Source organism: Dasypus novemcinctus, chromosome 10 (genome assembly GCF_030445035.2).
Source record: "Dasypus novemcinctus isolate mDasNov1 chromosome 10, mDasNov1.1.hap2, whole genome shotgun sequence".
Taxonomy (NCBI): Eukaryota; Metazoa; Chordata; class Mammalia; order Cingulata; family Dasypodidae; genus Dasypus; species Dasypus novemcinctus.
In genome coordinates, this window is record NC_080682.1 from 51,195,259 (window position 1) to 51,221,099 (window position 25,841).

The 25,841-nt window shown below is 38.1% G+C and overlaps 1 protein-coding gene across 44 annotated transcripts in view; it reads left to right on the plus strand.

Moving 5' to 3' along the window:
• The window catches only part of LRRC4C (leucine rich repeat containing 4C), a 1,388,209-nt gene extending 1,363,866 nt beyond the window's left edge, over positions 1-24,343 (plus strand). For all 44 annotated transcript variants that reach the window (XM_058305525.2, XM_058305527.2, XM_058305549.1 and 41 more), the window contains one exon: positions 22,228-24,343. In XM_058305525.2, coding sequence (XP_058161508.1) covers positions 22,270-24,192 — 1,923 coding nt within the window. In that variant the 5' untranslated portion in view covers positions 22,228-22,269 and the 3' untranslated portion in view covers positions 24,193-24,343. The remainder of the gene's footprint in view (positions 1-22,227) is intronic.
• Positions 24,344-25,841: the final 1,498 nt, after the last annotated feature.

Below are 25,841 nucleotides of genomic sequence, written 5' to 3' on the forward strand. Positions count from 1 at the left end.
AAACCAACCATGCAAAACTCAAAGGAAATACATTGCAGGCATTTGAGAAACCAAGGAAGGCCAATATTGTTGGAGAGAGAGAAGGATAAGAAACAGTTGAAAGTTAGGAGAGGTAAGGAGTCAGCTCATGTAGGATCTTGGAGGTGAAAGCAGTTTAGCGATCCTTCTTAAAAGGTCAGGAGCTAATGGGAGCATCTCACCCCAAGAATGACATGAACATATTTACATTTTAAAATCCACTTTAGGTGATGTATGCAGAAATAATTGCTGTAAAGCTATTGCAAAAACAAATAAATTGGTAGATAAGAGAATATTTTGGTATTCAAATTAGAAATGAATATGACTTGGCCTAGAATGGGACAATGAGGAAAAATAGATCAAACCAGATTATGTTTTAGGAGTCAAAGGAATAATGTCATGGTGAATGTGGATAAAGAAAAAGAAAAGTCACGGAAGATTTCAATGTTTTTGCCTTGGATCCACTGGATTATGGTAGTAGCATTTATAGAGATGCAGGAGCAGATATGGTGATTTCCCATAGAGATGCAGGAACAGGTACGGTGATTTGCCTTCAGTGTATAATATGCCATTTAATTCATGTAATCCTCATGATACTTATTTATTAAGTGCTGTTATAACACACCCTCCTAGGAAGGTAAGACTCAGAGAAGGCTAATTTGCCCGAGACCAAACAGTCAGTACAAGTAAGCCAACAATCTCTTTTTTTGTTCACTAAATAATATTAATGTAAATTGAGGATGTTTTTCATGTTTCAGCATTGTTCCAAGTTGTAAACTACAGTATTTGAGTCTCTGAATCAAAACGATATGTGTTTAGTTATCATTCATGAGCAAGCTTCAGGGTGGATATGAGCAGCACTAGAGGCTGAAGATGCCTCTTTTCTGACTTGTAAATCAGTGTTTCCAAAAGGATACTGCTATTTCCATGTAATAATATTTGCCTAACATGACCATATGCAGAAACTAATCTTGCCTTCATGCTCTACAGGATTTTAACTAGGGAATATTAATTTGAACATATACATGATTCAGTAGCCAGATAATCAGATTGAAGATTGTCTTTTTAGTGATCAGTTCCATTCAGTGCTGCTATAAGGCTAGGAATGTGGATTAATAAAGCCATCTGATTTTTTCCATCAACCAGTCTTCTCTCTCCAATTTCTCTTGCATACAAGGAATCAGCCTTTCTGAAAGATTGCCCTCCCTAAAACATTATGCCCTTTTGTGCTCTTCATGCCTTGAGTTTTTTGCTAAGTCTCTTTATTGAAGGAAATCCAAACTCTTACCAGATGTGCAGTGCCACTCACTTGGGTCAGCTCAACTGTCTAACTTCTGCAATATAAGCCTTCTGGTTCCATAAAGTCCATTTTCTTCCTATTTTGTGCTCTTCCTCCTCTTCCTCCTCCTCCAAGACTCTGCCTCAATATAAGTCTATAACCCCTAAAGACAGCCCAAAATTGTTTTCATAAACCTTTCTATTACCTATGCCTATGTTGATTCCTTATAATTTCTTCTATAAAATACATTTGGCATTTAAATATTGAATACATTGAATTACATTTGTAACTAGATGTATGTATGTGCATTTTTGGTTTTATATATATCTACATAATTATGTTAAAGCTCCATTAAAATTGTAAAATTCAGAAGCGGACTTGGCCCCAGTGGTTAGGGCATCCGTCTACCACATGGGAGGTCCGCGGTTCAAATCCCAGGCCTCGTTGACCCGTGTGGAGCTGGCCCATGCGCAGTGTGATGTGCGCAAGGAGTGCCGTGCCACGCAGGGGTGTCCCCCACGTAGGGGAGCCCCACGCGCAAGGAGTATGCCCCATAAGGAGATCTGCCCAGCGCAAAAGAAATTGCAGCCTGCCCAGGAATGGCGCCGCACACACGGAGAACTGAAACAACAAGATGACACAACAAAAAGAAACACAGATTCCCTTGCCGCTGATAACAACAAAAGTGGACAAAGAAACAAGATGCAGCAAATAGACACAGAGAAGAGACAACTGGGGCAGGAGGGGGAAGGGGAGAGAAATAAATAAATAAATCTTTAAAAAAAAAATTGTAAAGTTCTAGAAGGCATGGCCAACTTAGCTCTTTTATTATCCTTAATATACTCTCCGGAGCATAGTAATATGTCAGTTGCATGGGCTGTTTTTTAAGATATATATTTGTAATAAACTTTATTTTTAAGGAGGCTTTAGATTACAAAAAAGTTACATCAAAAGTATAAGTGCTTCCCATATACCCCCTCCCCTTTCCCACATCTCCTGTTAATAACATCTTACACTTGTGTGGTAAATTTGTTATAATTGATGAATAAATATTGAAACATTGCTACTAACTAAGGTATATAGTTTACATTGTGGTTTACATTTAATTCCAATGCTCTAAAAATGTCCTTTGTTCCACCTATTATTCTCTCCCCCACCCCTTAGAATCTCTGATAAACACAATCTTTATACCAGTGTTACATGTTCTTCCACTACTTCAATATTAATAAGTTTACTTTGTCCATGGTTGCATTTGCCCCTTATGTTTGCTCATTCCTCAGCATTGAAGGTTTTGGGATGGCGATGCCTGCTATGCTTCAGATTGAGAAGGGGCATAGATCTTATGGGGCAGATGAAAGGAACTGCTTTGCTTGCAGTTGTAGATAACTCTCGGTCTTTGAGGGATGGGGTTTGTCCATCATCAGCATTTTGTTAGTTGTCCTGGGCAAGTCTGGTGATCTAGAGGATAGGTGTTGGCTGCAACTCTTCTGAGATTCAGTGTTCAACCGGCATATAGAATAGATGGAAGATTTAAGTCTCTGAGACATGTATATAATGGATATACTACTAACTATAGACTCAACTAAAAGGAGTAGAAGAATCATGTGTAGTGATATTATAAATGAGTCTAACTCTGTTACATTCAGAAAATAGGTTGTCATATATTTCAAGGTAAGGTCCATTGGCAGGGTATGATTTTAAGGAATTGTGTGCCTTGCATTTAGTATCTGTATGGCTCTAGAACCCTCAGGAATGCCCTTATTTGAGGGTTTGTTTACAGTGACAGTGAGATCTGCCTGAGACGTGTATAAGAGTAACTTCTGGAATGACCTTCCAGCTCATTTTGAAATCTCTTAGCCATAAAAACTCATTTGTATTTAATGTTTCCTCCTTTTGGTCAAGGTCTTTTTCCAAATGTATCACTGGTTGTTGCTTGTTATTAATCCCTCAGGGCCAGGGAGGCTGATTCCCAGAAGGCATTTCCTATGCCAGGTATAATGTAGTGCATTTCTTTGAGGATTTTGGCTTAGACAGAGGCCACATTTAGTAACAAGGAGGTTGTCAGGAGGTAACTTTTGGGCAATAATTATTATTAGGCTAAGTTTTAATTTTACAAGAATAAGGTTCATAGTTAGTTACATGCATTAATCTTGCATGTCTTGGCATATTGGTCTGTTTACTTTTATTAGGCACTTCCTATGTATTTGAGAGATTCTTGCCCCTCTTTTTAAGAGTGTAGCAGGATGCCCCAGGATGGAAGTTTAATATTTTGTTTATTGTGTGGGTCTCCACTCACTAAGATAATACCTACCTTATGACATGAAGAACATATTCATATTCCATAGAAAATGCCTCAGGTGCACCCTTTCCCACACATCCCGACCACTGACTACCTGGACCAGTGACCCTCTCCTATAATACTTGCCAAAAGAACATTCCTACAATTGTATTTTCACCTACAAACCTCCACTTCCCCAGAGTTCACTTGTTCATTCCTCAAGCCCTCCCCGCAGTTCCATGGATAATCCATCCCACTCCTTCAACCCTGCTGACTCTCACACTCCAGCACGGTTGACCCATCATATTCCTGCTCCACCATCACCCACATCCACTGCCAAACTACTCCTTTCCATCTTATCATAGGTTCTGTCCAGACTGAGCATTGGTTCAATGGTATCTCATTGTAGTTTTGATTTGCATTTCCCTAATACCTAGTGAGGATAAGTATCTTTTTATGTGATTTTTAGTTATTTTTGTTTCCTCTTTAGAGAGGTGTCTATTCAAATCTACTGAACATTTTTAAAATGGGTTGTTTGTCTCTAATCTCTTTCTGTCTCCTGGTAACCTATCTTCCAGAATTGATTTCTATACAATATACTTTGTACAGTGAGGTCATACAATATTTGTCCTTTAGTAACTCACTTACTTTTGCTCATCATAAAGCCTTCAGGATTCATCCATATTATACTGAGTGTTAATACTGCACTCCTCCTTACAGCTGAGTGATATTCCATTGTATGTATATACCACAATTTGCTATCCATTCATCTGTTGATGAACATTTAGGTTGTTTCCAACTTTTGGCAATAGTGAATAATGCTCCTGTGAACACTGGTGTGCTTATATCTGTTTGTGCCCCTGCTTTAAATTCTATTGGGTATATACCTAGTATTTGGACTGCTGGATCATATGACAAATCTATAGTTAGCTCCTGAGGAAGTGCCAAATGGTCCTCCACAATGGCTGTACCATTCTACATTCCCAACAGCAGTGGAGGAGTGTTCCCATTCCTCCACATTCTCTCCAACACTTGTAGTTTTCTGCTTTGTTTTATTTTAATCATTTATCTAATAGCAGTTAGTAATAGGGGTAAGATGATATCACATTTTAGTTTTGATTTGCATTTCCCTAATAGCTAGTGAGGATAAGCATCTTTTCATGTGATTTTTTAGCCATTTTTGTTTCTTCTTTAGAGAGGTGTCTATTCAAATCTATTGAACATTTTTAAAATGGGTTGTCTCTTTATTTTTGAGATGCATGATTTCTTTATATATGCTAGATATTAGATCCTTATCTGATAAGTGGTTTGCAAATATTTGCTCCCATTGGTAGGTTACCTTTTCACTTTCTTGATAAACTCTATTGAAGCACAAAAGTTTTTTATTTTGGGGAAGTCCAATTGATCAATTTTTTCTTTTGTTGCTCCTGCTCTGGGTATAAAGTTTATGAAACCATTTCCTACTACAGGATTTTGTAGATGCTTCCCTATACTATCTTCTAGGGGCTTTATGGTCTTGGCTGTTACATTTAGGTCTTTGATCCATCTTGAGTTAATTTTTGTAGGGGAATGAGGTGGTGATCCTTTCTCATTCTTTTGGATATGGATATCCAGTTTTCCCAGCACCATTTGTTAAAGAGGCTATTCTGTACTAGTTGAGTGGGCTTCATGGCCTTGTTGAAAATCAGTTAGTCATATATGCATGTCTGTTGCAGAATTCTCAATTTTGTTCCATTGGTCCATTGTTTATCCAAAATAGTGCAACTTTGATCACTGTCCCTTTCTATTTTAATGTCAGGTAGTGGTATTCCTTCGATTTAATTTTTCTTTTTCAACATGATTTTGACTATGCAGGGCCCATTTCCCTTCTAAATTTCATAATTGGCTTTTCCAGTTCAGTAAAAAATGCTGTTGTAATTTTATGGGTATTGCATTAAATCTATAAATCAATTTGAGTAGGGTGAACATCTTAATGACAGTTCTTCTTCCAATCCATGAATATGGAATATTCTTCCATTTATTTAGATCTTCTTTTATTTTCTTTAACAATGTTGTGTAGTTTTCTGCATACCAGTCTTTTATATCCTTAGTTAAATTTATTCCTAGAAATTTGATTCTTTTAGTTGCTATTGTAAATGGAATTTTTTCTTGATTTCCTCTTCAGATTGCTCATTAATAATGTACAGAAATGCTACTGATATTGGCATGTTGATCTTGGATCATGCCACTTTACTGAACTTGTTTATCAACTCTAGAAGCTTTGTTGTAGATTTTTGGGAGCTATCTATTTATAGGATCATGTCATCTGCAAATGATGAAAGTTTTACTTCTATCTTTCCAATTTGGATGCCTTTTATTTCTTTTTCTTGCCTAAGTGCTCCAGCAAGTACTTCTAACACAATGTTAAATAAAAGCAGTAATAGTGGGCTTCCTTGTCATATTCCATATCTTAAAGGGAAAGCCTTTAGCATTTCATCATTGAGTATGATGTTGCCTGTGGGTTTTTCATGTAAACCCTTTATCAGGTGAAGTTTCCTTCTTTTCCTTTCTTTCAAAGTGTTTTCTTCTTTTAAAATTTATTTAATTAATTTATTTCTCCCCATCCCCTTATTGTTTTCTGTGTCTGTCCATCTTCCTTGTTTCTTTAGGAGGCACTGGGAACCAAACCCAGGACCTCTGATGTAGGAGGGAGGCACCTAATCACTTGAGCCACCTCTATTCCCTGACATTGAGTCTCTCATCATGTTTTTCTTCTTGTGTTTCATGTTGTGTCATCTTGTTGCATCAGCTTGCTGCAGCTGCCCTTAATGCCAGCTTGCTGTCTCACTCGTCTTCTTTTAGGAGACACAGGGAACCTCCACTCCCTGCTTTGTTGTATCTCTCATCATGTTTTTTTTTTTTCTTCTCATGTCTTTTGTTGCATCAGTTTGCCATGCCTGTCAGGTGTGCTAGCTCACTGTCTTCTTTAGGAAGCCCTGGGAACCAAACCAGGAAACTCCCATGTGGTAGGTGGGAGCTCAATCACTTGAGTCACATGCATTTCCCTCAGTTTTTTCATCAAGAAAGGATTGATTTTTCCACATTAATAGATTTGATCACCTGATTTCTCTTTTTTCAGTCTGTTAATGTAATGTATTACATTGATTGATTTTCTTATGTTGAATCATGCTTGCATTACTGGGATAAAACCCATTTGATCATGGTATATCATTCATTTGATATGTTGTTGAATATGTATAGCAAGTATTTTATTGAGGGTCTTAGCATCTAATTTCATAAGAGAGGTTTATTTGTAGTTTTGTTGTGGTATCTTTACATGGTTTTGTTATTAGGGTGATATTGGCATAATGCTCCTGAGAGCTACAAAGACACACAGGTTCTACAGTCATGACAGATGGCTCTGGAGTTCAATGCCTTGCCAGTGGGCCCTACTTTGGAATTTGTTCTCCTGAATGTAATGGAATTGAACTCAGATGTGACCTCTCTACACATGCCCCTTTATCACTTTTACTGAACCTATGGTTGGCACTGGGGTTTGTATATGCTCAGGAAACTTGAATCTCTGGATTGTCCATGTGCCAGTTGGGCCCTGAGCCTCAGCAGAGTTGCAACACCTACTCTCTGGTTCATTAGACTTACCCAGGTCAGCTGACAGGGAGGTGAGAATGGGCAACCACCACACCAGGGAACTGAGAGTGTCTACTACTGCAAGCAGGAGAATTGCATCCACCGGTCATGTGGGATCTAAGCCCTGTCTCAATGTAGAGGTGGAGTGGATATTGCCATCCCAGGGTCCACAGGATGGAGGAATATAATATGGATTGGAGTGGACTTGCTGGTATTCTACTATAGAACTGTTGTGATTCTAGCAATGGAAGTAATTGTATCATTGATGTGGTGATGGTGGCCATGGGAGTTGCTGAGGGCGGGGAGAAGGAGGAAGAGGTATGATATGGGGCATTTTCAGGACTTGGAGTTGTCCTGAATGATATTGCTGGGACAGATGCAGGACATAGTATATCCTGCCATAATCCACTAGATAGACTAGGGGAGAGTGTGAACTACAATGTAAGCTATGGTCCATGTGGCGTGTCAGTGCTCCAGGGTGTATTCACCAAATGCAGTGAATGTGACTTACTGATAAAAGGAGATGCTGATGTGGGAGCAACAGTGGTGAGGAGTGGAGAGTGGGGTATATGGGAACCTCATGGTTTTCTTTCTTTTTTTAAAAATTAATTTATTGAAGTATATCACTCATACATAAACATACATAAAAATACATGTATAATAATAGTTGTGAACTTACAAAATAAACGTATCTCACATCATACTGGACTCTCATAACTTCACCAAAAACTTGTATTGTTGTTAAGCCTTTTGCCTTTTTAACAAATGATTAAAGAGCATTGTCAAAATATTACTACAATCCAAAGTATTTTTCCCTCAAACAACCCTATTATTATTATCTTTATATCATGTATATATGAACATACATAAACAATTAAGTGTATAGTAAAAGTTGTGAAATTGCAAAGCAAACATGCATAACATCATTCAGGGGTCCCATACATCAACTTTCCACTAACACCTTTCATTGTCATGAGATGTTTGTTACAAATTATGAAAGAATATTATCAAAATCTTACTACTGATTATAGTCCTTATCTTACATTTGGTGTGCTTTTCCCCAAACCCACCCTATTTTATTTTTTAAATGTATTTTTTATGACAGAAGTTGCAAACTTATAAAACAATCATGCACATATGCAGAATTCCCAAACAACACCCCTCCATCAACATGACACACTGTGGTGGAACATTTGCTACAGATGGTAGTACCATCTGATTGTTACCATGTCCACTGTGTACATTTGGCTCATATTTTTCATAATGCCTCATTATCAACACAGTACATCTTTTTGCATAGGTGCAATAATATTATATAATTACTGCTAACCACAGTCCATAGGTCACTCCAGCTGTATTTTTCCCATGCTTTTCCACATTTCCAACATCCTGCAGTAGTGATGTACATTTGTTCTAACTTACAAAGGACACTCTTGCATCTGTACCATCAACCACAATTCTCAATCACCTCTTGGTTTACTGTGCTATTCAGTTCCTAGATTATTCTCTAGCATTTCCTCAATTGTCATTTACATACCTCAACTACCATTTTCAGTCACATCCCCATTTATAAATTAGCTGTTACTCACTATGTGTTACCATCCACTCTATACATTTCTATACTTTTACAGTAAAGCTAATTAAAACTTCTATATACATTAAACATCAGTAGTCCATCTCAATCCTCCTCTTATCTCCTTTAAGAATCTACCACCTACCACCAGGTCATGAAGATATTTTCCTACAATTTCTTCTAGAAGTTTTATGGTTCTTGCTTTAATTTTAGGTTTTTGATCCATTTTGAGTTAATTTTTGGATAAGGTGTGAGATAGGGGTTCTCTTTACTTCTTTTGGCTATGGATATCCAGTTCTTCTGGCACCATTTGTTGAATGTACTATTCTGCCCAAGCTGTGTGGGTTTGACAGGCTAGTCAAAAATCACTTGATCATACATGTGAGGGTCTGTTCCTGAGCTGTAAATTTCATTCCATTGGTCTATGTGTCTGTCTTTATGCCAATACCATGTTGTTTTTACCACTATAGCTAGGTAATATGATTTAATGTCTGGAGATGAGGGTTCGCTTTTCCTTTTTATGATGTTTCTGGCCCTGTTATGATGTTCAGAACCCCTTATCCTTCCAAATAAATTTGATGATCATATTTTCAATTTTTTAAAAATTCTGGTGGAATTTTTATTGGGATTGCATTGAATCTGTATATCAATTTAAGCAGAATTGACATGTTAATGATATTTAGCCTTCCAATCCATGAGCATAGAATGTTCTTCAAGTTATTTAGTCCTTTTTTGATTTCTTTTAACGTTAAGTTGCAGTTTTCTGAATACAAGTGGTTTACATCATTGGTTAAGTTTATTTCTGACTATTTGAATTTTATCTGTCATTTTATTTTCACCATTCTTTTGACAATTTTAGTTACTTTTATTGATATAATCTTCATTTCTAGACTCTCTTCCAGGCCTCTCTCTCCTGTCTTTTCTTTTCAGGCTCTAGCACACCCTTTAGCATTTCCTGAAAATCTGGTCTCTTGTTAGACATTCTCTCCATTTCTGTTTATCTGTGAATCTTACTCTCATTTTTGAAAGACAGTCTTGCTGGATATAAGATCCTTGGCTGGAAGTTTTTGTCTTGTAGTATCTTAAATATATCAGACCACTGTCTTCTTGCCTCCATGGTTTCTGGTGAGAAATCAGCACTTAATCTTATTGGTTATCCCTTATATGTTGTGCATTGCTTTTCTCTTGCTGTTCTCAGAATTCTCTCTTTGTATTTGGCATTGAACATTCTGATGAGTATGAGTCTCAGAGTTGTCTATTCAGATATTTTCCAAATGGGAGTACATTGTGTTTCTTGGACAGGAATATCTATGCCCTTCAATAGTATTGGGAAACTTTCTACCATTATTTCTTTAAATATTCCTTCTGCCCCTTTTCCCTTCTCTTCTCCTTCTGGGACACCCATGACATGTATGTTTGCATGCTTTTTGCTGTCATTTAGTTCCCTGAGACCTTGTTCAAATATTTCCATTCTTTTCTTCATCTGTTCTTTTGTATGTTCAGTTTCAGAGGCCATTTCTTCAAGCTCACCAATCCTTTCTTCTGCCTCCTCAAATCTGCTATTATATGATTCCAATGTTTTTTTAATTTCATTGATTGCACCTTTCATTTCCAGAAGACCTGCTGTTTTCCTATTTATGCTTTCAAATTCTTCTTTATGCTCATCCAATGTCTTCTTAATATCTTAATCTCTTTAGCCATCTTATTTAATTTATTAAGGAGATTTGTTTGAACATCTATGATTAGTTGTCTCAACTCCTTTATGTCATCTGGAGGCTTGTCTTGTTCCTTTTCTGGGCCATAGCTTCCTGTTTCTTGGGGTTGATTGTAATTTTTTGTTGGTGTCTTGGCATCTGGATTACTAGAGTATTTCTTCTGGGTACAGTTTTTCTCTTTAGTTTAGGGTTTCCTGCCCTTTCTCTCTTGCTGGTTGTGCAGTAGGAGCCAAGGTTGTAATTTGTGCTATAAGCTGTGGAGGCTCAAGCTGCCCTTACTGCACCAGGGACCAATGAAGCTTCTCTCAGCTTTCTCAGAATAATCCAAGTCATGCAGGCCTAGACTGTGTTTACCCAGAGAGACTGATAGTGTCATGCCCCTTTCTCCCCTGCCTAGGGCAGGGATGGAGTTGCAGGTGTGGGTAGCGATCTATGCAATGCAGGTCCAAGAAGACCCCAGTTTCTCCAGTAGATTTCCAATTTTCCATCTGTGCCAGCCAAAGTTATCTGCAGTTACATGGATAGGCTGGTACAGAGCTTACCAGCCTCCTCCCTGCTAGAGGGAGGGCTGAAGCCTATAGTCTAGGGCTGCAGGCCAATCTGGGTGAAAGAAACAGGTTCCTATCATCACTGTGATTTTTAGTCAGCCAGGCTTCCCCTCCAGGTTGGGGGTATAGTCCAAATGGCAGCTTCTGGCCACTTTCTGCCTTGGGCAGATTCATACTCTAGCTGTTCCCAGGGTTATATTTTAGCCAGCCAAGTCCACTAATCAGTAGCTGAAATCATAGCCAACCGTCCCTTCCTCCCCTGTTTTTGGGAAATAGAGCTTCCAATTCCAGCCAGAGAACAGCTCCTGGGGTGGCTCGTTCTGCCAGAGTAGGGCAATCACTAGCACCTTGGCTGGTATTTTCCCAGAGAGACTGGTGCAGGTCCCCCAGCTTCTTCCGTGCCAGAAATGGGGCTGGGCCTAGACTAGAGCTGCAATCTGACCTGGATGGAAAGAAGCCAGTCCCCACTAGCACTGTGATTTTCAGTCTGCCCTGCTCCCCTTTGTGCCAGGCATGGAGTTAAGATGGTGGCTACAGGCCTCTTTCCAGCTTGGACAGCCTCAAACTTTAGCTGTTCTCAGTATTATACTTTGGCCTGTTCAATTTACTCATCAGTAACTGAAGTTAGTGCTCAACTGTCTCTTCCACCCCTATTTTTGGAATTGGGAGCTGTGGAACAGCTCCCAAGGTGGCTTGTGCCTCAGGTGAAGGATGGGCACTGACTCCATGGCATGGAGTGCTCTACTTATGAATCTTCTCTGCAGGTGAGCAGTGTCCTCCTTCCATTCCTTCAAGGATGTTGCAGGATGCTCTTCTGGCCTCCTGGAGCCCCCTAACAGGTACTTCAGCTTGCTTCTGATAGTTCTGCATGTTTACTAACTGTCCTGTAGCAGGAGCTGACTCTAGGAGCTCCTTACTCTGCCACCATATTGCTGGTTGCCCCTCTTAAATGTTTTTTACATTTTGTGTGATCTATTTATCTTAAAAAAAAGAAAAGGCAATAATAAAAATGAAAAAATTAAACAAACAAACAAAAAAGAATGGGATGATTTAGGTAATGTTCCCTCTACTTTTATTTTTTGGAAGAGTTTAAGTAGCATTGGTGTTAGTTCTTTCCAAAATGAATTGTAGAATTAATGTGTGAAACCATCTGGTCCTGGGCTTTTCGTGGTTGGGAGGTTTTTGATGTTTAATCCAATTTCAGTACTTGTGATTGGTCTGTTGAGTTCTTCTATTTCTTCTTTTACACAGGTTGGTTGCTCATATGTTTCTAGAAATTTGTCCATTTCCTCTAAGTTAACCATCTTGTTGACATACAGTTTTTCAAAATATCTTCTTATGATGTTCTTTATTTCTGTGGGATCAGTTCTGATATCCCCTCTCTCATTTTTTATTTTATTTATTTGCATCTTCTCTCTTTTTTAGTCTAGCTAAGGGTTTGTAAATTTTAGTAATCTTCTCAAAAAACCAAATTTTTGTTTTGTTAAATTTTTCTAGTGTTTTTAATATTCTCAATCTCATTTAGTTCTACTCTGATCTTTGCTATTTCCTTTTTTCTGCTTGCTTTGGGATTGTTTTTTGTTCCTTTTCTAATTCTGTCATGTGTTCAATTAGGTCTTTAATTTTAGCTCTTTTTTCTTTTTTAATACATGCATTTTATTGCTATAAACTTCCCTCTCAGCACTCTTTAGTTGCATCCTATACATTTTGATATGTTGTGTTCCCATTTTTATTCATTTCAAGGTAGTTTCTGATTTCTTTTGCAATTTCCTTCTTGACCCACTGTTTAAAAGTATATTGTTTAACTTCCAAATATTTGAGCTTATTCTGGTTCTCCCCTGCTTGTTAATTTCCAGCTTCACTCCATGGCATGTGAAATTACTTTGTAGAATTTCAATCTTTCTAAGTTTGTTGAGAATTGTTTTGTGACCCTTGGCATGTGGTCATCCTGGAGAATGTTCCATGTGCATTTGAGAAGAATGTATATCCTGCTGTATTGTGTATACTGTTCAGTATGTGTCTATTAGGTCTAGTTCCTCTAACTTACTCTTCAAGTTTTCTGTTTCTTTATTAACCCTCTTTTATGTTTTTTGTTTTTTGTTTTTATTTCTCTCCCCTTCCCCCCCACCCCCCACCCCCAGTTGTCTGCTCTCTGTGTTCATTCGCTGTGTGTTCTTTCGTGACCACGTCTATCCTTATCAGCGGTGCTGGGAATCTATTTCTTTTTGTTGAAATCATCTTGTGTCAGCTCTCCGTGTGTGTGGGCGCCATTCTTGGGCAGGCTGCACTTTCTTTTGCACTGGGTGGCTTTCCTTACAGGGTGCACTCCTTATGCATGGGGATCCCCTACGCGAAGGACACCCCTGCGTGGCAGGGCACTCCTTGAGCACATCAGCACTCTGCGTGGGCCAGCTCCACATGGGTCAAGGAGGCTGAGGGTTTGAACCGTGGACCTCCCATGTGGTAGGCAGACGCCCTATCCATTGGGCCGAGTCTACTTCCCTATTAACCCTCTGTTGAGATGTTCTATCTAATGGTGATAATGGCATTTAAAGTCCCCTACTCTGATTGAAGAACTATCTATTTTTTAGCTTTGCCCTTATATATTTCATTTTGGGCATCCTGGATAGGTGCATAAATATTTATGATTGTTTTTTCTTCTTGATATATTACCCCTTTTATTAATAAATAGTGTCCTCCTTTGCATCTCAAAACAGTTTTACATTTAAAGTCTGTTTTGTCCAATATTAGTATAATTACTCCTGCCTTTTTTTTTTTTTTTTGGTTATTATTTGCTTGTAAAATAGTTTTCCAATCTTTCATTTGCAACATCCTTGCATCCCTGGGTCTAAGGTGACTTTCTTGTAGACAGCGTATAGAAGGCTCATATTTCCTTATCCATTCTGCCAATCTGTGCCTTTTGATTGGAGAGTTTAACCTGTTAACATTCAATGTTATTACTATCAAGGCAGTACTTATATTAGCCATTTTTTCTTTAGGTATATATATGTCATATTTTATTTTTATTTCTCTTTTTAACCTTTTAGTTACTCCTACTAATAATCTTCCTTTCTACACTCTCCTCTACCCTCTGTCTCATATTTCTTTCTTTCAACCCGAAGAACTACTTTCAGTATTTCTTGAAGGGCAGGACTCTTATTTACAAAGTCTCTCAATTTCTGTTTATCTGTGAATAATTTGAAATCTTCTCATTTTTGAATGCCAACTTTTTGCTGGATACAGACCTCTTGGCTGGCAGATTTTTTTTTCTTTTTCTTTTAGTGCTTTGACTATATCATACCACTGCCTTCTTGCTTCCATTGTTTTAGATGAGAAATCAGCATTTAATCTCATTAAGCTTCCCTTATATGCGATGGATCTCTTTTTTCTTGCTGCTTTCAGAATTCATTCTTTTTCTTGAGCATTTGAAAGTCTGATTAAGTATGTGTCTTAGGATAGACCTGTTAAGATTTATACTATTTGAAGTGTGCTGCACTTCCTGGACATGTACATACATTTCTTTCATAAGAGTTGGGAAAATTTTAGCCGCTATTTCCCGTAACACTCCTTTGCCCTGTTTCCTTCTCTTCTCCTTCTAGGATGCCTATAATGTGTATGGAGGGCTCTCTTGGCTCACTTCTCTTCTGGGCTGTTTGGGCACTGGACAGCTCATTGGCAGCCTTTCTCTTCCCCCTTCCCTCAGGCTCTTTGGGCATCTGATGGCTCACTGCCTGCCTCTCCTGGCTCCCCTCTCACCTAGGCAGTTGGATGTCTGTTAGCCTCCACCCTAACTGGCCCAGTTCCTCTCTCTTACAGGATAGGTGGGTGTGACAGCCTGCCCTGATCAGGACCCCTCTCCCCTCTCTCTGGAACTGCTTCTACACCTGCTGGCATCTCTCATTTTTCTGAAACCAGCTTAGATCTGGTCTGCCCATCCTATCTCCCCTCCCTCATACCCTTCTCTTCCCTGAGCTAGCTGGGTGTCATTCTCCACACTGTTTGCTACACAACTCCCCCACCTCAAGAGCCTGCTGGGCACTGGTATACACCCCTGGCCACCTGTTGCTTTCTTCACTCTTGGAGCTAGCACTGCATTGGTCTTCCAGCCAAGCCATTTCCCCAGTTTCCTTCTCTGAGTTTCTGGATGCTGGCCTCCCTATCTCCCTCTCCCCTAGCCAACTGAGCCCCCCCTTTCTAGCTGCCCTTTCCAGTTGTCTTTACAGTTCTGTGGCTTCCCTTCTGCCAGTTAAAGCTGCTTACTTTCCCACAGTTTCTGGAGGAGGACTGTAGCCTGTTGTTCCCTACTCTGCCATCTTGGATCCCCCCTGGGCTATTTTTTTAATATGCATTTCTTTATCCTTACTACATCTGTCTTGTCTACTCTACTGATGCTGTAATTTGGTCACCTCTAAACACTAAAAATATAAACTCTTTTACTACACACCAGATAAGTCTTCTAGAAAAAAAAATGAGTAAACAACTTTTTAAAAGTTTTTTAGAAAAATAAAAATGTAGAGCCAGATATATTTTTCTTAAGTTTCAATTTCTAAAAATCCCAACATTTTTTTAATCACAAGGTCAATGTGTTTAACAAATTTCTGTTGACTTGACAGTTTGAGTCCCTGAGTTACAGCCATTTAAATGCTGTAGCATTTTTATTACATTTGCCTAGAGCATCAGCCCTGGGCATATTTGCCAATTTTTTTTTTCCTTTGAAAAAGTATAGAACCACATACTCCTACATAAAATATATGGAAAAGTTTAACAGATTGCAAGATTGGGTTCAACATGGGAAAAGGTATTAGCTATATCAGGAAATACTTGTAAAATTAATTCTTTAATGGTATTCATTTGTTGTTTCCCTTTTCCTATGTATTATATTATTCTTTAAAATTTAAAGACATATACAGAGAAATGATTTTGCGCTAGAAAATCTTTTTAGCATGATGAGGATGAGCCTCTCCATCTTTTTATAAGCAAATTGTGTCGTTTCAACTTATTTTGTTGTCTTTGGTAGGTCCCAGAATTTTAGTGATATAAAAAATCAGAATTTTGCTCTGTCATATATGCTTTTTACTTTGGTTTTAGATTGGGGCAGGGGATGGGGTAAGAAATAGGGTCAACAAATCTAAAACATAGTCTGGAGGAAAGACAATTTCAGGGTTTACTGAATCAACTGCTTATACAAACATCATGGACCCAAATTCTTTCCATTTTCCCTTTCTTGGCATATTAGTGTTCTCATTAGCCTGCCTTCCCTCTTGGCTACAGGACAGCTGCAGCGTCTCTGGGCATCCTACTCACAACAATATTGAGAAATAAAATAATGAACTACTTCTTCCCCATGTTTCTCTTCTTAAAATTATAGGGGAAAAAATTCCTAGACTGCCTTCAGTAAACTTCTCCTTACATCTCACTGGCCGACTTGTGTTACATATCCAGACTTAATCAATCTCCAGCAACAGGAATGGATCACCAATAGTTGCTTAGACAAGCATTCAGCAACTATAGCCCATAAGCCAAACTAAGCCTAATGCCCCTTTTTGTACAACTAGAGAGCTAAGAATGTTTTCTGAATTTTTAAATGGTTGAAAAAGCAATCTAAGAATAATACTTTGTGACATATGAAAATAATATGAATTCAAACTTCAGTGCCCATGAAGTTTTATTGGGATATCATCATGTTCATTCATTTACCTATTGTCTTTGGCTGCTTTTGGCTCCAAAAGACCACAACAAAGATATTTCCAACAAAGACCTAATGAACTTTATGAAAAAAGTTTGCATACCCCTAGTTTAAACCAAATTCTCTTCACCCACAATTGCTGGGATTAGGATCAGCCTCCTTCAAAGTGGATAATACAGTTTTTTAAAACAGAGGAATGAAATTTCTTGAACAAAGCTTTCTTGGAGAAATAAGGGATAGAGTATTGGGTTGGCAAGAAACGTTGAGAGGGAGAGCCTGGGAGAGTTCGACACATTTTAACGGATTTGCTTATGAATTGAACTTTGGCAGTATCTTTGAGCAGAAATGGGAAGGGAATGTCAGAATTTAATGAAATTGAAAAGAGGGTCTTTCAATGATGAAACTTGATTAGATTTGGATAAGAATCATGATACAGTAATCCAGGATTGGTGGAAACAGCTGGGTGAGACAAGCATTAGAAAAAAATCTTAGTAGGTAGTCTGTTGACGTTTTCTATGAAAGCATTGATGGGTCTTTGGGGAAGTTCCTGTAATGAACAATCAAACCATTTGCTTTGGCAGGAAAGTCCCAGAAGAGTAGAAAATGCTAATAAAGACAGTGGAATAGAAAAGTTATGTTGATTTACAGAGTAAGGTGTGGTTTCAGTTCTCAATGTCCAGGCAGATGGTTTGGTTCTAATTGTCTGAGGGAGGGAGGAGTTGTTGGGAATAAATACTGTAGGGGGCGTTGGAGGAATGGGCATTATGTTTATTTAGATTTATCTTTCTCCCACATAGATTCCCAAACTATATTTCTCTCACCTTGGTTCCAATGTCTAAACGCAGCCTTATCTCTACTTAGCATCATTACTGTGCTAAATAAAGTATATACCATTAGCTACTTTCCAGAACACATATCCTTGAGCGTCTCTCACTACATCACCTGTCAGTGCATTGAAGCATGGATAGGGAAGAAAGATATGCTGACAGACTCAGGATATCCTCTGAGACAAGGCTAAACGTATCATAGTTAGATTCAAAACCTACACAAATCCATTTGTAAATAAATGCTATCAGATAGTATCTTAATGGATAGTAAATACTTTAAAATTGATTTCATTTTGATGTTATAGAAACAGCTTATGAAAGAGAAGTTGAAACATGGCTATCGATGTAAAATAACATAATTTAGATTTTAAAGTAGAAAACCTTTTGTTGATAGTAGTTTATTCCAGTCTATGCCTGTATCAAGCATTATTGCTTATAGATTATATATTATCTTTGAACTAACTATAATTCATAAATCACTACTTAAGCCTGATTTATAGGAAATCTCACTAATTGCAATAGTAAAATAGACCTTGACGTAGGCAAGAAGTAGAAATAAAACTAGGACTGAGGGTTAACAAAGGAAAGAAGCCTATACTCTAGTATATTAATAGCAGTGTATCATATTTGCTTATGTTTTACTAATAGTATGTTCCTGATAATGCCAGTTAATCCTTACCATAATTTGTTACTCCTATCTTGCAGAAAAGAAAAAAACTAAGTGTCCAATCACTTTTTAAAAACTATATATTAAATGTTTATTGCATGTTGCTTACTATGATCAATAATTTTACCTATACAGTGTGACATTCCTACCACCTGCCTTGTGAGTAGGTAATACTATCGTTCTCCTTTTACAGATTGGGAGAGTGAAATATAGAGAGGTGAAGGAACTTCCCAAATCATAGGGGCCTAGAGGATGCGAACTGAGGAAGTCTCACTCCAGAGCCTTCTCTCTTAACCACTGGACTTGATTGCTTTTGCTGTGAGAGATTTTAAAGAGAAAAAGATAGCAAATGGCACCATAGAGCCTTATCTTTTTCACTTTATGCTATTTCCAGTCAACCAGCTATTTTATCCTCTATTGACAAAAGCCCTAGGATCCTGAAAAGGGTCCTGGGACCCCAGTGCTAAAAGCATCAATTGAATTTATGGATCAGAGATTTTATGTGCTGTTCTGTTGAAGGAGAAGAAGGAAGGAAGGAAGGAAGGAAGGAAGGGAAGGAGGAGGAGGAGAAGAAGGGTGAGGAGGAGGAGGCAGAGGAGGAGAAGACAGAAAGAAAGAAAAGGCTTCATTCCTTTAAGAAATATGTGTGTGTGTATGGGGAGTGGGCATATGGGAAAACTATACTAAATCCTACAAATGTGAAATTTTCAATGGTTGTAAATTTAAATTGTATTCTGCTAAGGATATCTAAAATGGCCTTATTTTTAAGGCCATGTTTAATTTTTAAATTATCTTAACGTATACACAACCTAAAATTTCCTATTTTATCCACTTTCATATTTACAATTTAGTGGTGTTAATTACATTCACAAAGTTGTGCCTCTGTTACCACTGATTCTCAAAATTACTCCATCACCACAAACAGAAAAGGTCATGTTTCAATTTACATTGAAAGATAACTTAATCTAATTCAGGGTGCAAAGCCCACCTACCACATTGCTATGACAGTATAAATGAGTCAATGGGATAGACTTACTTTAAGGCTTTATCATTAGGTCTGCTGCTTAGGGATTAGTGTGTATCACTATGTATATGTAAACAGTTGCAATTAGACATTAACTGTTTGTGACATTTTCAGCAGTCATTTTATTTAGTGCCTACTACATATCAGGCACTGGGCAATAGGCTAAAAGCAGAGGCAATCAGACATGGGCTCTCTCCTCACCAGTTAGTAGAGGTAACAGACCCAGGAAAAAAGGATCACAGTCAACCCTGTGTCACGACAGCCCTGAGGAGGGAAGCAAGCTGGTCTGAACTGAGGAAAGCATCACAGAAATCGTGGCTGAGACCTAGTCAAGTTTCTTTGCTGCCTTAAGAGAGGAGACAGAAACAAACTTCTGAAGACAGAAAACAAGAAAGGAGACAGACACAAGCTTCTGAAGTCAGAAAACAAGAAGTCATGACTTTAAATTTCACCTTTCTTAGGCTTAGGTCCCTTTTGTTGGTTTTGTGAATGTGGATATATGTTTAAGGATTGCCTTACTGACTGATTCTCCTAAGTAAGGTGTGTCTTATATTTGAAAAAAGCATCTTCACTATCTTGTATACTCTATAAATACTGGTATTCACATATGCTATTTTACACTGGGATCTCACCAACCAGTAGAGGAATTATATCCTAAAGAGGAGCCAACATTTCTCTCCAAAAGCTCATTTTTATAGTGCCATAAAAATGGACCTATCTCTGGCGTTGCCCCATCTCCCCAAGCCTCACAAAGGACAACTGGATGAGCTTGCTAATTGTTCTTCTTGCTGCTAGTTTTTTCTAGAGCTCTCTGCATCCCATATTAGCCCAACATTGCCATTCTTAAAAGCAAAGCTGATGTAAGCTTTCTAAAAACAAGTGCCACCTATAGGATAAAATAAGGACTCTTTAGTTTGACAAAAGCGGCTCATCACAGTCTAGACCTGATCTCATCCCAACTTTCTCTTTCTCAGTCCTTCCATCATCCTAACACAGGGAGCTTTGCACTGGTCCCTGGATGAATTAACATCTTTCATGTATCCTTGTCTTGGCTCAAGCTGGTCCTTCTGCCTAAAATGCCTTTCCTTCCTTTCTTCACTAACTTTTTCTATAATACAAAACCTAGATCAGATGAGTCTCCTCTTTATAAAACCCTGAATTCCCAACACAGATTGAATAGACCTTACGTCAGTGACCTTGACCAATGTGGCCTTGCTTCCTGCCAGTAAACATTTATCATTGCATTTATCTGCTTACCTGGCTCTTCCTCTTCGATTTAAAATTCCTTTAGGGATAAGGTTTAAATTCCTTATCTTTAAGTACCCTGTACTTAGCACATTGTCTGGCTAAGGGTAACAACAAAACATTAGTAATAATAATAATATTGAATATTTATTGAGCCATCACAATTTGGCAGGTATATATTCTAAGCCCTTTCCTACATTAACTCATTTTATCCTCACAACAGTTCTATGGTAGTATTAATTTCCCCATTTTGCAAGTAAGGAGATGGAGTCATGGCAAAGATAATTACTCACACAAGGTGGCACTTAAGAGGTATTGAATTAGTGTCTTTTTGAATTATAATGTGGTGAGGCATTTTTTGTTGTTCTTGTTTGTTTTCTCGCCAAGTCTCAGGGAAGAGATACTTTCTTAAGCTGAGAAGACTGGGAAAAATTATTAGCACAGGTGCCCAAATCACAATAAGCCAGTTAGTTGGTCAGGGCATATATTGGGTAACACAAGCTCCTTGAAAAATACTCCTTGTGATGGAAAAGATACAGAAAGTGTCTTTACTTTCCTTTGCCCAAATTTACTTAAAATTAGCAAGAGTGGGGCCATAAGGCATGTAGTAGTCCTGTTACACCTTATATTTTTTTCTGTAAATAAAAATTATGTTTCTTGGAAGATGTTTTGATTTGTGGTTTATCTACCTATGGGTAACATTTAGTCATGTTATAATGAGTTTTAGTATATAAGAATCTTAGAAACTTGATACATTTATTCATGCCACTATTTTAAGATCTTCACAGGTAACTTGAGTTGAGTTGACAATGCTTACAACTGTGAGGTCACTCCCAAAGAAAACATATTTTTAAAAATTGATTTTGAAAAGTATTTTTTGCATTTGCCTTCCTCAGCACAACTGTGTGAGATCATATGCCTGGGTAGCAGTCATACAATGATCTGAGCCTCAGTGCTGCTCTTACTAACCTTGCAATTTCATGCATGCTACTTTGTCTATGTCTAAATTTCTTTGTCTTGAATATGGAGACCATGCCAAACAGTTCCTGTTTCATAGGAATGCTGTAAGAATTAGAAAGGAAAAGGACCAGCTGTACTGGCATGAAACTTGTGCAGTTCAAAGGCCCCATGCTCAGAAGGACCCACACTTGATATAATATTCTGCTGTCACCATTTTGAAATTTTCAATTTTTTAACAAGAAATCTCACATTTACATCTTTGCATTGGACCCTGCAAATTATGTTGTAATGCTTGTATAGGCTTGTTTGTAAAGCCGTGCACATGGAAGACATGCACATGGAATAACTCTCAATAAATGTCAGCTATTACTAATTTTGCAGTGGAGTTTTAGTTTGTTGAGTATAGATCCAAAATACTATTTTCAGAATTTTTCTATCTTGTCTGGACACTAAGCCTAATAGTAGGGTGCATTATGTTTGTCCTGATGCATTCAAGTCACATTCTATCAGTAAACACTATTTTAGGATCCTCCACTTCATTCATCAATTTCTTTTTGATTGCACATCTCATACAGTATGAGCTGTGGATGGTTGCTAATTTGAAGTACAGAAACATTTCCCTATAAATATGTGCAATATTGCTCAATAAGGGATATTTGATTTCTTGTTCTCTTAGTTTAAGAAATGGATGGCTTTGCTGCTACACTGTATCATTAATATTGTTCTTTGAAGACATTTGCAAAAATTCTTATATTCCCTTTTGCTCTTATTATTTTACAGACTGTTTGAACTCCAGAAGGACCAGCACCAGATAAATTATGAATGTTGAACAAGATGACCTTACATCCACAGCAGATAATGATAGGTCCTAGGTTTAACAGGGCCCTATTTGACCCCCTGCTTGTGGTGCTGCTGGCTCTTCAACTTCTTGTGGTGGCTGGTCTGGTGCGGGCTCAAACCTGCCCTTCTGTCTGCTCCTGCAGCAACCAGTTCAGCAAGGTGATTTGTGTTCGGAAAAACCTGCGTGAGGTTCCAGATGGCATCTCCACCAACACAAGGTTGTTGAACCTCCATGAGAACCAAATCCAGATCATCAAAGTGAACAGCTTCAAGCACTTGAGACACCTAGAAATCCTACAGTTGAGTAGGAACCACATTAGAACAATCGAAATTGGGGCCTTTAACGGTCTGGCCAACCTCAACACTCTGGAACTCTTTGACAATCGTCTTACTACCATCCCAAATGGGGCTTTTGTATATTTGTCTAAGCTGAAGGAGCTCTGGTTGCGGAACAACCCCATTGAAAGCATCCCTTCTTACGCTTTTAACAGAATCCCTTCTTTGCGCCGACTAGACCTGGGGGAATTGAAAAGGCTTTCATACATCTCAGAAGGTGCCTTTGAAGGTCTGTCCAACTTGAGGTATTTGAACCTTGCCATGTGCAACCTCCGGGAAATCCCTAACCTCACTCCGCTCATAAAACTGGATGAACTGGATCTTTCTGGGAATCATTTGTCTGCCATCAGGCCTGGCTCTTTCCAGGGGTTGATGCACCTTCAGAAATTGTGGATGATACAGTCCCAGATTCAAGTGATTGAACGGAATGCCTTTGATAACCTTCAGTCGCTAGTGGAGATCAACCTGGCACACAACAATCTAACATTACTGCCTCATGACCTCTTCACGCCCTTGCATCATCTAGAGCGGATACATTTGCATCACAACCCTTGGAACTGTAACTGTGACATACTGTGGCTCAGCTGGTGGATAAAGGACATGGCCCCCTCCAACACAGCTTGCTGTGCCCGGTGTAACACACCTCCCAATCTGAAAGGGAGGTACATAGGGGAGCTCGACCAGAATTATTTCACATGTTATGCTCCCGTGATTGTGGAGCCCCCAGCAGACCTCAATGTCACTGAGGGCATGGCAGCTGAGCTGAAATGCCGGGCCTCCACATCTCTGACCTCTGTATCTTGGATTACTCCAAATGGAACAGTCATGACACATGGGGCATACAAAGTGCGGATAGCCGTGCTCAGTGATGGCACGTTAAATTTCACAAATGTAACCATGCAAGATACAGGCATGTACACGTGTATGGTGAGTAATTCCGTTGGAAATACCACTGCTTCAGCTACCCTGAATGTTACTGCAGCCACCACCACTCCCTTCTCTTACTTTTCCACCGTCACAGTAGAGACTATGGAACCTTCTCAGGATGAGGCACGGACCACAGATAACAACGTGGGCCCCACCCCAGTGGTCGACTGGGAGACCACTAATGTGACCACCTCTCTCACACCACAGAGCACAAGGTCAACAGATAAAACATTCACTATCCCAGTGACTGATATAAACAGTGGGATCCCAGGAATTGATGAGGTCATGAAAACAACCAAAATCATAATTGGCTGTTTTGTGGCCATCACACTCATGGCTGCAGTGATGTTGGTCATTTTCTACAAGATGAGGAAGCAACACCATCGGCAAAACCATCATGCCCCAACAAGGACTGTTGAAATCATTAATGTGGATGATGAGATTACAGGGGACACACCCATGGAAAGCCACCTGCCCATGCCTGCTATCGAGCATGAGCACTTAAATCACTATAACTCTTACAAATCTCCCTTCAACCACACAACAACAGTTAACACAATAAATTCAATACACAGTTCAGTGCATGAACCATTATTGATCCGAATGAACTCTAAAGACAATGTACAAGAGACTCAAATCTAAAACATTTACAGTTTCGGGAAACAAACAATCAAAAAAGACAGTTTATTAAAAATGACACAAATGACTGGGCTAAATCTACTGTTTCAAAAAAGTGTCTTTACAAAAAAAAAGAAAAGAAATTTATTTATTAAAAATTCTATTGTGATCTAAAGCAGACAAAATTATGTGTATTCCTCAGAACCTGTTTTTGCTGCACTTATTTACTATTTCCCACATCTCATCCCTCCCTTCCCTGATTGCCATATTTTTCATAGGAGATCCAAATTCCCTAAAGAACTGGTCTAGGAAATTTTGTAAGAATTCTGTTACACTTTGAGATTTTTATGGTGAATTCTAGTGGTGAGATCAGTCTATTTTGTCTTTCTCTTTCTTTTTTTTCTTTTTCTTTTTTTCCCTCATGCCCTTATGAATAGTCCAATGAGGAATGCAACATTAGAAATAGATTTTTAAGAGAGAACAAGGAAAAAAATGCAAGATCTTATATTTTTCATGTAATGACCTGCTCTGTATTTATGAAGAGGACCATTCTATGGATTGAAAAAAACAAAAACAAAAAAGTAAACAAACAACAGATCAATTTACATATGAGTATCTATAAAATCCATGATCTTTTAAACAACTCTAGAACCAGAATTTGTAGTTCAAAAGCTAAAAATAAGATAATAAATAAAATATTGTTGGTTTTCTGTACCTGGACACAACTCATTTGTAGTATGGCTCCGATGTGAGAAACTTGAAAGTGATTAGATTTCCTCTTTTTAAGTAAGAAAATACTACAGTAATCTTCAGTTACAGCATTAATCTTTACAGGGTCCTGTTTTGTTAATTGACTTGAGTTTTGGGTCTATAGTCAAGGATGCTGGGGTATTTTTTCTTCTCATTAGGGACACCCTTTGTAGAATGCTAAGTTTTATAAAAAATAACAATTCTGTGAAGTAAATTTAATTCCAGTTGGAAGAAAGTTTTGGTATAATTTACTTTTTGTGTCCTAAATAAAATTGCTGTGCTAGATGAAGTAGAACAACAGAATTCAAAAATACTCTAAATTATCTACAAGGAAAAATAATTTTTTTGTGTGCTGGATGTCAGCCAATTCAATTCAAATCAACCATAATTATTAAAGACTTATTATGTACTAAACAATGATTTTAATATTTTGGGTTACATAATTGACAAGACCTTGTTCCTGCCCTTGAATCAATCATGGTCTATATGAAAACTTATTAAAGAACTACTATCAGTTTAATACTGGGGGCCAGCTCTAATTTTACTGTTCAGTGGAAGGGTCTGAATTAGAACTCTGGAGTTTCAAAATATATGGTTACTGTGATTGCAGCAACTTCCTTAATTCATGGTTTCTTCTATCATTTTGGAAGAGATGATTTTTCCAAATACAGAATTGTGGAGCTGTAAAGAAGTATGGATAGGGATTTGCTCTTACTAATGGATGTATAACTGGAGATAACAATGTTAATATAGTGGCAATTCATGAAGAGTAATTTTTAGGGAACTGGTTAAAAATAATTTTAGTTAAAAGAAAATATACTAGCTCTCAGGTAAAAAAGGAACTCACTGGTTATCACCACCTCTGTATTTTCCTGATATTTTAATGTATTTTGGGTATGACTTCTATTTTTATGCAAAGCAAA